We start from the raw sequence: 14,405 nt of genomic DNA on the forward strand, positions 1-14,405 counted from the left end.
GTTAGGAAGGAAGTCCTACTGGATACAAGGATACTAAATTCTAATTTTGTCTTTAGTAGTTTCTAGCTCAAGACCCAGGATCCAGTGTAACATTTTTAAGTCTGGATCATCAATATAATCTTTAAGATCCCTTCTCATTCAGAAAAATTCCAAGATTCTATCCATATATAATGAGACATTTCTTAAAAACATCAACACATAAATAAATATATATGTATTTACAGATATCCTTTCTGTGCATTTAATCTTTCAGTTGTTTAGATTCAAAGTAACTGCTTAAATTCTGTGAAGGAAAGGCTTCTAAGAACACACATCAAAAATATTTTCTCACATATCTGAGATGGTAAAGTACAAAAAAAATCTATTTTATTTAAATATTGGATTATGAATGTCTATGTATCATGCAGAGGTAGAGAATGCTAGCATATATTTATGAACATATAACTACAGTCTCCATAAGTGTTCCTTGAATAATAGTTACAATGTTATAAAATATTACGTTTTGAGATAAAATTCTTAGTAAAATATTACTAATATTATAGAATTATAGTATTAGTAATATTACTAATACTATAGAATTATAGTATTAGTAATAGTTGTTAGTACAGAAAAGGTTTTAAAGATATTTTGTCAGCATTTTTTTTTTTTTTTGCTAAAATTTCTGCTATAATTGCCATGGTTGATGTTTTTTCTAAGCTTCAAGAAGATATCTCTCTTGTCAAATAAAATATGTATGAAATAAAAGGAATTACTGCCCTATTTTAAATATTTTTAATCAACAAATATTAAATTGTGTTGTATAATACTGATCATTGTGAAAGATAACATGGTATGTGAGGAAAATGGTTCTCAAAGTGTGGTTCTCATAGAACCAGTGACATCAGTATCACGTGGGAGCTTGTTAGAATTGCAGTTTCTCAGACCCATGGTGAGGCCTACAGAATCAGAACTTAATTGAGTGGGACCCAGTATTTTTGCTGTAACAAGTTCTCTTGGTGTTTTTGTTGCATACTAAAGTTTGAGAACTATTGAATAGTGCATTAAGAAGATACTAAAATTCTATATTATCAAACATATATTTTTTAAAACATTAACATAGGAATTGTGCATATTTATGGGGCACAGTTTGACATTTCTTTGCATGTAAACAGTGTGTATTGCTCAGAATAGGGCAATTGGTATATCTGTTGCCTATCATCTGTATGTTAGCCTTAATTTGTATAATATTTGATTGTATATGTTTTTATAAAAATACATGAGTTCGAGGCCAGCTCAGCAACTTAGTGAGGCTAAGTTTAAAAGAAAAAAAAAAAAAGAAAGAAAAAAAGCACCCTGGTTTAAATCCCTGTAGTAGTGGGGGGTGGGGGAAAAGGAGATAGTCTGAATTTATTATTATTTATTTTAGTTTTACTACTCCTTATGTTTTTAAAGTTTGTAATGCAATCCATAATATTAGGTTAGTTTTTGGTGAGGTCTGAATCAGTAGAGCTTTTCATTAATCCTTTGTTATGGGACTGATATCCTTCCACCAATGCTTTAAATTTGTGTTTTGCTGGAGTGCATGCCAAGGAAAAATGTCAAGGTATTAGTTTTCTGGATCTCTAACTTCACCAGGGTCCTAAATAATTGAGTGAGATGCTTTCTTAAATTTTTTTCTGCAGTCAGGCTTACTATAAAAATGCCATAATTAATGGTTTGGAAATCTATTGTGACAGATTTAACAAAAATTATAATTTTAACCATAATTATCTAACTATATACTTTTAAATCTTTTTTTACACAATAGTACCTGTATAAAAATGATATTTGTTTGGTGTACTTGGAAAAAAAGGTGATATTCTTTTCTTTCGTGTGAACCTAGAGAGAGGAAAAAGGGAGAAAGATAAAGAATTCAGAATTTTAAAGGATCTGTCTCTAGTCATAAAAAGTATTGTATTATTAATGGTAGGCCATCAGCTGCTTTATTTGATAATTTTACAATGCTTCCATTTTATTTATCTTATTTCTCAATCCTGCAGTCTTTGGATATATGTAATATATTTATAAAGTGCATATGTATTTCTATATATAACATATATTGTTGGATTTTATAGAAAAAAAATCCACCTCCTTTTTAATTAGTTTTAGGTAAGTCATTTATGTCTGTGCTCTTTTGTGCAAGTTCTTTTTTTATCACACATGTTGGAGAGAAACTCTGACCCTGACTGAATCCACCAATTTTATCTTTCATCTGAGCTGCTGGATCATGATGGGAAAATCCTACTTTGTTACCTTTCAATGCCAGAATGGACACTTGCATAAACTGAATATTAATTATTGCCTAAATCTTCTCCTTGAACCTCCAACAATCCCTCTCTAAGCTGAGTACTTTGTTTTAGAGAGCTTTTCACCAGGGAGGGAAAAATACCAGTTTTTAACATGTTTCATCTTTGAGCCACACATCCCACAAACTTGTCTTCTCCCTCCTCCATTTTCCTTGTAACAGTGGAAGGCTAGCTCTAGCTTCTGTCCGTGGCTCATATCACTATCTTGGTCAGGATTCCACCCTTCCTGCCTTCGTAGGGATCTTATTTTCCTTTTTTGTTGGCTTCCACTGGCTATTAGTTCCTATCAGCATGTTCTAAACTATCCTGACAAAGAAAAAAATCTGTTTATCTTTCCATTTACCTTTACTTTCTTCTGCCCTATGTAGCCTTTCTTAAATAAGTTGCCTCCATACACATTGCTTCTTTTCTCATACTTATTCCATAGTCATCTTAAATCTGCCTCCTCACCAACATTCTAGCTGAATTCTGCCTACTTTCGGGTTGTTTTTCTGCTTTGGTTTATACCACTAGCTGCTGGAATAGCTTTTCTTGCCAATCCAGCTTCATCTCTCGACATTCTTTCCCTTCTACTTTATGTTGTAGACATTAGACTTTTTTTTCTCGTTTCTAAAATGCATTCTGCTTTCTTTTAACCCCCAAGATTTCATGCTTGTTGTTTCTCTAGTCTAGAACTTTCTCCGTTATCCACTTTATAGTCAAATTATCCTTTGTGTAATGTAAATGTCAATTTAGAGGTCCTTTTCTTTAGTTGCTCTCTAAAGTAGGTTAGATTTCCTTATGATATCCTTTTATCATAGTAACCAACATTAAATTTTTTTCATATTTGAATGTTTTTCTTTTCTATAAATTGACTGTTATATCACCACAGTTAAAAGAATGAAAATCACACATTTTCCAAAAAACAGTTTAATTTTTTTGCTCACTTTTTTTCAAAACACATCTTAATTCCTTCATTTGCAACATTTCTTGAAATTATTAAGCTGATGAAATTTTAAGTTGAATTAAAATGACCCTGAAGTCTACCATGTTTAGAATAATACCTTGCACAAAAACTAAATAGCCTTTGACATTTTTGTTCATGACACTGTAGGGTACTGGAGGACAGAGACTTTTTCTTTTTTCTTTTCTTTTTTTTTTTTTTTTTTAGCAGTCTTTAGATTTTTGAACAAAATAAACTTAAATGAGCCACAAAATGGATTCATTTTTGGAAATTATTTAAAATAGGTGCTTCTTACATTAATCTCAGACATTAGATAGCTATTTGATTAAGCAAACTTCTCATTATTTTGACTTCTGTTTCTTCATATATAAATTCTGTTCTAATTCTATAATGTAAGTAAATCAAGCAATAAAAGGTATAAACAAACAAAATATTATTATTTTATGTTCTACTTTTTCAAAAATATGTCCTTTTGAACTGTGAATTTTTGACAAGTGCACACTTTAAAAGATAGTGTATTCTTAATTCATTTTTGAGTTCTATGAATTAAGTCAGTTTTATTCACTTATGCAATTAGAAAGTTTTCCCTTTTTACTTTTTGTGATTCAGTAGAATCACATTAGTATTCCAAGTTATTTTAATTTTTCCTTTTCACTGTAGGTCAAAAAATGTGAAATATCTGATTGAACAATAAAATAAAATATCATCAAATTTATCTTATTTTCCATTTTTGTAAAGGTTTAATCATGAATTAAAAATCTTTGTGATAGTAGAACATAGATAATAATTTCAATATTTTTCCTTAAATGTTTACTGACTTGATAAAAATTTTGTATTTTTCTTATTGTACTGTAATTTATCTTATTAAAACAAATTAGTTATATTTATGTCAAAATTAAGATAAGTTCTTCCTTTCATACTTATTTAGTTTCTAGATTGTTGGCAGCAAAGTATTTTTAAAATAAAGATAGAGTCTTCTTTGAATTACTAGTAGAAGTTGGAAAGAAGAGAAACTGTTATTATCAGTCATCACTGCATTGATGACTCCTGCCATCAGTTCCCATCCTTTCACCCATAAAATCAGCATAAAATTGGCCTAACATTGCCAGATCAGATTGATTATTTAGAAAGTAATCCTCAGGGAACAGAAAATTCAGTCTTTGTGCAAAGTTGTAGAATTGAATTATTATTTTTTTTAGTCCCTTTTGTTTCTTCCTCTGCAGTACTTATGAAAAGTTGCTACAAAGATATGTCAGATGTGGTCTAAATATAACCATATAAATATTAACTAAGTTAATGCACTTTAAAATATGGATGCATATGATTCTAATAAAGTTTTGAGTGCTGAAGAGTAAAATTTATTTAATGAAAACAATAGGATATATTCCACTAGATAATTAAACAAGTAGGTGCTGTTTTTATGTACTCACTTATTCTTTCTCTGTGAATACAGAAAAAAAGAAAAAAGATTGAGTAAGGGATTAGTGTAGAGTAAGGCAATAAACCATACTTAACTAAATGCTGCTAACAATGAGGGCAAACTTTGAGGACTACACCAGTTAAATGTCCTGATTTAAAGACAGAGGCATTGTTTTTTTAAAAAAAGTATTTATTTTTTAGGTGTAGATGGGCAACACACAATGTCTTTATTTTTGTGTGGTGCTTGGGATCTGACCAGTCCCGCTTGTGCACCTGTGCAAGGCGAGTGCTGTACCACTGAGCCACAATCCTAGCCCCGAGAGGCATTGTTTTTTGTTGTTGTTTTGCCTTTTTTTTTTTTTTAGGAAGGAATTAACCCAAGGGCCCTTTACCACTGAATCACATCCCTATTCCTTTTTATTTTTTTTTTTAATTTTGAGACAGAGCCTTACTAGGTTGCTTACACCCTCCCTAAATTGCTGAGGCTAGCTTTGAACCTGCTATCCTCCTGCCTCAACCTCCCTTCTTCATGCTGGAAGGAATTATGGTCATGAGCCACTGTGCCTGGCTTAAAGACATAGGTGTAAAACACTTGCACAGACATTTTCTCAAATGTCTCTCAAAAGTTGTTTAAAAGCGATATTTTAAGCACATTGAAACCCCTTAATTTCATTATTTATGAAAAAGAACTAGCCTACATTTTGTGTGACGATTTATTTATATGGCCATTAATTTTTATGTTAATTTATCAACAGTAATAATTTTTGTTTGATATTTCATGAAGATTCTGTCATACATCTTTGTTTTAGGAGATTTAAATCTGATCAGTTATTTTATTTGCCACTTAACATATCATCTTGTATGCCTGTGAAACATATAATAAATGTGTGTGTATGTGTATTCCAATTGGTAATAGTTATCCTCAGGACATTAATGCCTCAGGATTTTTAAGTGATCTATAGTTCATTTAACTTCATTTCAAATATGTATACATTGTTTTACGGAGGGCATAATCATTTGTTGTTACTTCATAAATTTGTAATATATATGTTTTAAATGACTTACCTGTGTTAATTTATATGGAAAGTTTTTATTGCTTTATAAGTAAAAGTTTTAGTTATGGAAAGCTTGCTTTCTTTGCATTTTAAGTTAAAATACTTGAAAAAAATTCTGTTGAAGTTACAAGTAATATTTTAGCTATTCACTTTTTAATTTGCATGTCTTAGATTTTAAGATTCTGAATATTTTCAATTGTCTGCCAGTTGAAAATACGAGAGGAGCCTGCTCATGCTAAAAATACTTCTAGCCATTCTTGAGTTTTGGAATTAGCACTTAGGAAAGTATGCATCCTTGAATTTTATTTTAAAAAAGCACTATGGAATATTGGAAATAATGGATTAGAGCTGTAGTTTTCCAGTGACTTGGTACATAAAGTGAATACCTTTGACTTACCAAATCCTTTTGCTTAGGTTGGAGTTCAAGCACTGTCAAATTGGCAAAGTTTTATTGTGGACTTTCAAAAGTTTTTAAAAATTTTTTTCCCCAGAAATAATATTAACTCATTTTACCTTTTAAAACATTTAAAAATTTTATTTTTGACAGTTAAAAAATAAGTGTATGACCAAAATATTTACCTAGTGATAATTAAGAGTTTTATTATACCAAGTGGAAGAGAAATAGTGTAAGGAACAATGAAAATGTAAAACTGGTGTGAATATAAGTAAAAGAATACATATATATATCAATATATATATATATATATATCAATATATATATGTATATCAATCATAGATATATTAGAAAAAATTTTCTGAAATATCCTGCAAATATTAATTGTATTTTAAATAAGCAGTCTTCTACCTACCTATTAACTTATCTATTATTTTAAAACTGATTTATAGAGTTTATTTTGTTTTAGTCTCTGTCAGTTGTAATATTTGATTACATATTTACCACATTTATATTTTAATTTCATGTTAAAAATCAATAATTTAAAAGCATAGTTAACATTGAAAATACTCAGAATCTTAAAATATATGATATATAAATAAAATGTCAATTGCTAAAAAATGATTTTTATAACCTTACCAAGTTATTAATTTCATTTGATCCTATTTCAAAAGTCACTAAAACCTTAAAAGATTAAAATATTTAATTTGATAAATAGTACACAGTGACCCTGACCAAAAAATTATGATTGTAGTTTGTGTAATTAAATGTTTTTCTTTGGCTCTTTTTAATGATGATGTATCAATTACTTGCAGATCCTGTGATATTGTGGAAATTCCCAGAGGACTTTGGAGACCAGGTTGGGACAACATAATTTAAAAACATTAGAAATGGAATATTATGATTATTATTACTCCTGTTACACTTAAATTGCTATATTTTTTTTTTCTTGATCAATGTGAGGGAAGAAGGAGCAAGTGTGGACAATAGGTAGAAGAATCTTTTTTAGTGTTACCAAGTAGATCAATGAAGACTCTCTTATGTTGAAAATAATAGGCCCTAGATATTTACAGTTTCAACATATTTTCATACTTATACTTAATTCTATGTAGACATTATTTCTGTTACTTAGAATTAAGGATAACTGCTATAAGTAAGTGATCAGTTCTTTCCTTATCACAGTGATATCTCAAATATTTACAATTAGAGTTTGAATTATCAGTATCTTCTTACTTATAGATAATTTTTACCTGTAGCTTTATTTTCTTAAACATAGCATGAGTGTCTGCAGGATTAATTTATTCCATTTGTGTTTTAAGTTGTAGTCTTCTATAGTTTCATAAGTATTTAGTATTATCAACATAATGAAATATTTTTATATCATATATGTAAATAGAAAAATATTTTAAAATTTGTATGTTAGATTTATCATTTTGAAGTTGAACTATATAATATATGATTTGTTAATTACAAATTTAAGTTTTGATAGAGATAAGTACTTTTTGTTGGATATATAATGAGTAGGTTCCTTTCGTTTTGAAAGAAATGGGTTAAAACAATCTTATCACTGTTGGAATTATAATACTACAAATTTATAATTTCAGTTCACTGATAGGATTCTGACAACTTACCATACTTAAATCTGATAACAGTATACCTTTAAAACAATTCATTCAGAAATAGGTGCATGATTTTGAATGTATGTGGAAATATAATGTTTTAGATGAAAGAAATCTGAAAGAAAAGTCAATTAAATGAGCATGTTAAGCATTAATTAGATCTAGTGCAGACCTTGACAGTGGTTTCAAATAGAAAGTAGGTATGTACTTTTAATATGGTTTTAGCCTTTTAGAGAAAGGATAGATTTATAAATATCTTAAATATATAAAATAAGTCCCTGTGGTGAAAACATTATTTGGAATTAAGAAGCTTAATTGGATATGTTCCCAAGTTGTATATGAAGAATAGAGTCTTGCTGACTCATTTTACCCTTCTGAAATGTTCTTTTCCTAGTCTTCTCAATTCTTTCTTGCCAACTGACCCAGGAACAAACCTTATGTCCCTTTTCAGGTCTTTTTTGTTATTTTTATTTTCACTGCTTAGACTACCCCTAAGAATTTTCAGGCGATCCAAAGAGTCCTAACTGGATTTGCATATGAGTGATAATGTACTTGTTGGGTCTACTCCTAGAAGAATTTTTTTGTGAGTTCAGCTATAGCTTTTCTTCTTTGTGACTCTTAAAGTGATGCTTGGAATTTTTCACTTGGAGCTGAATTGTTGCTCTGTTTCTTAAATTTGTGAGGTCATCAGAATATCAATAAGTCCTCACATTCTTAGTGAAATACTAGACTAATTAACCATGTAATAGTGATGAACATCCCTAACCCCAATGATTTCAGTTCACAGCAATTCCAAGACTTTTTGAAAGTTAGAGCTGAAAGGAAGTTTAGTTACCATTTTGTTTACCTACCTCACTTTACATGCTGAAGAAGCCATGCTTTATAAGGGGCCTAGCAGAGGGCCTTGAGGAATGGTTATACTGTGTGCTTTTTGGTGAATGTACTAATACTACAGAAGATGCAGGTGCTGTTTGTATTGCTTACTCTTTGATCTTCTTTATTCTACTTGCTATCCACTTTTGTTCAGAAGACATACTACAAAATGTAATTTTACTGTAGAAATAAAGTGTACTAAAGTAATGGCTGGGTAGTTGGGTAAAAATGTACATTCATGTGATGTAAATGTTAGTTTATGTGTTCAGTAATCTGATAAATTTGGGAAAAACAAACTCAAATAGAATAAAATATGTGCTTGTACTATACTTAACATTTACTAAATTAGAGGATATGGCTATTTTCATTAAGCCAAAATTATAAATCTTAACACGTTTCCTAAAGATTTGTCTTAATGACGCGAATTTGATTTCTCTAAGAAGAATTATTTATCTATTTATTTATTTATTATTTTGAAGTGTTAGGGATTGAACCCAGGGCTTTGCAAATGCTAGGCAGTGCTCTACCACTGAACTACAAATCATTCTTTTAAAAATTTTATTTTGACACAGGGTCTTGCTAAATTCCCAGCCTGGCTTTGATGTTGGGATCTTACTCTTTGAGCCTACCAAATAGCTGAAATTATAGATGTGTTCCACTGTGACTGAATAAGAACTACTTTAAAAATCTACCTCATTTAAGATATTAGAAGCTCAGTTTTCTCTAATTTTATAAGACCTTTAGAAATATTCAGTTTACATTTTTTTTTTTTTTTGTAAGACAGTCAGAACAGTGCTTCTTTAATTTATGAGTAAAGAAAAAGGCATTCTAGAAGGCTGTTAGGGAAAGGAAGATTTGGAGAAAAGGAAGATTTGGCCTGGGCATCTGAAGTGAACTATTTTGGGCTCTGCTTCTACCATGAGTGCATTGTTGAGAATGCTGGTAGTAAGACAGGGAGCATGGGAGGTGATTCATAAGCTTTATTTGACCACTGAGTTGTTTTTTTTTTTCTGTAAGTTGTTTTTCTTCAGATGAAAGTAAAGGACAACCCCATGCATAGTTAGGGTAACTGAAAGTGATAATCTGTTGTATTAGAAAGAATGATAAAATTATTTCATTATTCAAAGCTGAGGCAGAGTGATAGAGATATTAGAATGTTATTCCTTACATTTAATTGAAGGGTTACATTAATCTTTCAGTCCTAACCTTGTCAGTTATATTATTTTTACCATTAGGAAATGTCCTCTGCTATGAATAACATAATAGTTATTTCATGGGATTCACAATAGGAATCAAGGTCTGTAAGAAGCAGTGAAGTAGGCCTGGCTAAATTTCCTTCACACCTAGTATACCTGTTTCTCAGGTTTTTTTTTTTTTTTTGTGTGTGTGTGTTTGTGTGATATTTCTATTTTTACTTCCCTTTTCCATTCTGTTCTTTCTTAAGTTTTGTCCAGTTCTTTTTATTCTGAAGATTAAGTTTGAAAATTAGTTCTTTGAAGACTTACATGAACATTTATAACCAATAGTCTACACTTCCGTAGCCTCTATTATATTCCTCTATATTCTACAGTTTTATTTTTCTTTATTCCTTCCTTACTACTTGGGCCGTATGTTTCTTGAAGGAAGGGGGGAACATTTTCATTATCAATTTCCACAGTTAGCAGAGTAGATGGCACATGATGGTATCTGAATAAACATTATTTGAGTGTCTCCTTGAGTGAGTGACAGGTCAAAGGAAGTTGAATAAATTCATGATATCTTATCATAATCATCTTAGAAAAACAGGAGGCAGGTAATCTACTGAAAGGGATGTGAGCACAGTTTCATTAAAATTTGAGTGAAAAGATGTGATGTGGCACAGGGTTTAGGCAGTTAGAAATTTAGTGAGTGGGTCCATGATGGTTACTCATGATGGGTACTTGATTCATGTGTTCCTCCTCCCTCCTCTCATCTCTATGGAAGGCTTAAAAACAATTTAAATTTCAGCCTGGTGTATGCTCCCATGATAGGTGATCGAAGTGCATTTAGAAATATTTTTAGAAAAATGCATGTATCACGTGATTATTTTTATAATAATAAAAATAATAATAATAATAATTCTGTTCATTAAGTAACTTTGGGCAGAAATGATCTGGAAACAGTTTGTATTACAATTATAACGAATACCAAAAATAGCTACGTATTGTACAATAGTAGCAGAGCATTGAAAAATTTATCCTTCAGGTATATCTTTATAGTTCTTTTTATCTGTAGGCAGCCTACTAATCAGCTGATACTAAAATGAATGTATTCTACATTGTATACAATTTTCTTTTTATGTGCCACAATGCCTAATGATTTTTCTGCATGGTATAGGAAAAATGCCTGTTTCTAAATAAAAATTTATATCTATATTAAAAAATATTTTTTAAGAGATTTTGTCAAAACAAATTTAAAGTTGAGGAACATTGATATCTGGGAATTTTATGTTTGTTTCTTATATTAGTCACAAAGTAGATTATAAAGTAGAAACAATCTATTAAATCCCAATAATCTCAAAATAAATAATTTCAACAGTTGCGAATTTTTTAAGTCAAAACTTTTTACTCATTTGCTCTTAATTTTGTCAATTTCAACTACCATTTGATTATACCAAACAAAAGATAATTTAATCGATTCTAAACCAACTATTGTTTTTCTAAATGGAAAAAATGGAATGACTTAAACTGGTTTTTAATGTGAGAGAATAAATTTTTATTTCATTACTTACTGAATATGTATACATATTATATACGAACACACTTCTGAGACAAATGATTTCTTCATTTTTATCAAAATAAAATTTCATAAAGGAGATAATGGGTAATTGTAAGGGAATTATATCATAACTTGTTGCTTTCTTTCATAATCCAAAAATTTTGTAAGTGATCTGTTTTAATCACCTTAAAATATCAATTTCTTCTCATCAGTTTACTTTGTAGTAGATACACTTATTGTATTTTTGGTACATTGCTATGTCTAAAACAAGAAAATCTAAAAGAAACACTATAAGGTGGCAAGCCTGTGGGAAAATACATAAAAAATAAATCAAAGATAAGATCAGTTGTAATTATATTTTTCTATCTAACGAAGCTTATGTAGACCAGTTTTGTTTGTTTTGGAAGTGCAGTGTTGGGAAGCTCAAGGCAAAACATGATCACATTCTTATTTTACATAAATGCTCATTTTATATTTTTTGCTGATACAATTTAAAATTTTGTTCAAAAGAAGGAAACTAATTTGGGAAAAAATGATGATAGCTTAGAAATTTTGCTTTATGAATGACCTGAGTATTTTCTGTATAACAAAACTATGTGATTTAGCAAATTCCTATTGAATAAAATATTTTTAATGGATTTTAAATTTTATTTGAAAACTCCTATAACAATCATCTTAGTTTTCTGCTGAAGGATGAAAGGATTTTATTTTAATGACTCCTTAGAGGTAAGGTTTTTATATCTATTTTATGACAGTAAAAATATTATATTTTAACTGGAATATCCAATATTTTTAAGCAACTTTTAGAAATTAAATAATATATAGATTAAAGTAAATCAATGTGGTTTTGCAGAAACTTACTTAAACATTTGACAAAAGTAAAATTAGACTTTAGTTCTATTAAAGGGTTCTGAGTCTTTGAGAGAAGCAGAATAGAGAAATGGTTTTTCAATGTAACACAGGCTGATGAATCAGAATAAATTCTACCAAAGTCATAGGAAAACAAATTGAACATAATATTATGGGAACATGAAAGTCTCTCTTCTAGTTCAAAATTTTATTCTTAAAATTTTTATTTACCTTTATTTTAAAAAGAAATTAAACTTGGGTATGAAACAAAGTATGGAAACAACAAGAATAACATGTTTAGATGTTACTTGATGGAAATGAGGTCTCTTAAAACTCACATAAAGTTACAGTTCATTCACCATGTTACTTTGAAATAATTTTGTTTATTTTAACTATACTGCCTTAAAAATTACTTTTAGGGAATTTTATTTTTAAGAATAGATTTAAGTTGAATGGGATTTCAGAGATAAAATAGTAATTATCCATAAATTGCCATTTTACTTTTATATTTAATGTTTTCTATCTTTTCCTCCCCTTTTCACTATGATATTAGTAGATAATCTTTTTAAAGGAATTATTGCCAAATTGCTCATCAGTGTTTAAATTTTTGGCCTGAAATACAACTTGGGAAACAAGTAAACATGAAGACACTCAACTATTGAAAATTTTAAGTTTAAAAATATTCTGTGTCAGCCGAAAGTATTGAACTTGATCAACATATGGTACCAGCTAGCCTCATCCCCACCCGTTCTTTTGTTATCTTGTTATTGTTATAAGGCTTAATGACAGTTGTAAGCCATAGTTCTGGATGTGGGGGTTAGTTCACCCTGGGGAGAAGAAGAGGAAACTGCAGTGTGGATTATGGAAATATGGATTGATCTAAGAAGAGACCTCTGGTAAAAGAAAGGGGCTCAAAGAAAAGCTAGGAGAAACTAATGAAAAGATGATGGAATATGATGCAAAAATGATCATTTGAAATCTTTTCTTTCATTCCCAGCTGCTGTGTTTTGCAGAAAAGGAATGCATTTGTGTATTAAGGGAAAGCTAAAAGAGGCAAGATGAATAGTATTATTTATTAGATATATTTTCATTTTGATTCAGATAAATTATGTGCATTTAAATAGACTTTGCATATGTTAAGGCATTTTAAATATTAAGGATATAATGTTAGAGATATTTTATAGAAATATTTTACATCTTACATAATATTTGGCCTTCTTTACATACACCTATTTCAAAAATTGACCTCATGTTATATTATTTTTATTAAATGTGACTGTTTTATTGAGAATATGAATTACTTTTTAACTTAATTATTCAAATAGATAGCTAAATGTTTATCAATAAGTATTTTTTAGATAAGTGATAATATTGCAGCTTATCTTCATTAGTACTGAGTGATAATATCCAGCTGTTTGCCAGATAACAATGCAATCTAGTGGTCATTTTTTGCAAAATACAGATGCTAAGTACATGTGGCTTGAACTTGTTTCTGACATCTTCGTATGCAGAGATTGTTCCCTGATTCTACAGTTTGGGAAAAGTTAGACTAGGAGAAATTTAGCATGAGAGTATAAAAGTAAGGCTTTTGGGAAGAGGGTCATATTTTAAAAGAGGATGGTGTTTTCAATTTATGTAAAGTATTCCAGAAGAATATTTTTTTTTTAAGTTGTAGGAAACCTTTGACTGAAGTTAAGGAGAGAATGATTATATGGACTTTTTTACTTGTGTAAATGAACTTAAAAAGCTAAGATGTAGCGTCTCAGAGAATATTTGCTGCTTCTATACACCTCAGCCTTATTATAAACTTATAATGATAAGTTTAGTTTGATAATCATACTTTGTGACTTTTACATAAATATTTTGTTTTGAAAGAGATGGATAGTACATCTGACTTCCTCTTTCAAATCTGATAGATTCTAGCTGGCCAGGTAGGATCATTTAATATTTTGCATTGCAAATTTCAATGGTTCAAAAATTTTGTTGATTATCCATGGAGTTAAATCAAGTAAAAAAAGTATGACTTGATTACTTCTAGGATATGGAATATGAAGGAGGGAGAATAATATTAAATAATTCTAAGTTTAGAGCCTTTGGGTGTAGAAGGACAGCATATGAAATTAAGCATAAGAACTTGTTAAAATAGGCACTAATTTAGTGTGACTGGAATGGATGGGGCTTGATGTTGAGTAT

At 29.6% G+C, this 14,405-nt stretch overlaps 1 protein-coding gene across 3 annotated transcripts in view; it reads left to right on the plus strand.

Moving 5' to 3' along the window:
• Positions 1-14,405, plus strand: part of Dennd1b (DENN domain containing 1B) — a 225,911-nt gene that overhangs the window by 58,057 nt on the left and 153,449 nt on the right. For all 3 annotated transcript variants that reach the window (XM_026401485.2, XM_077802286.1, XM_077802287.1), the window contains exon 3: positions 6,951-6,994. In XM_026401485.2, the coding sequence (XP_026257270.1) occupies positions 6,951-6,994 (44 nt within the window). The remainder of the gene's footprint in view (positions 1-6,950; positions 6,995-14,405) is intronic.

This window comes from Urocitellus parryii, chromosome 9, assembly GCF_045843805.1.
Source record: "Urocitellus parryii isolate mUroPar1 chromosome 9, mUroPar1.hap1, whole genome shotgun sequence".
NCBI lineage: Eukaryota > Metazoa > Chordata > Mammalia > Rodentia > Sciuridae > Urocitellus > Urocitellus parryii.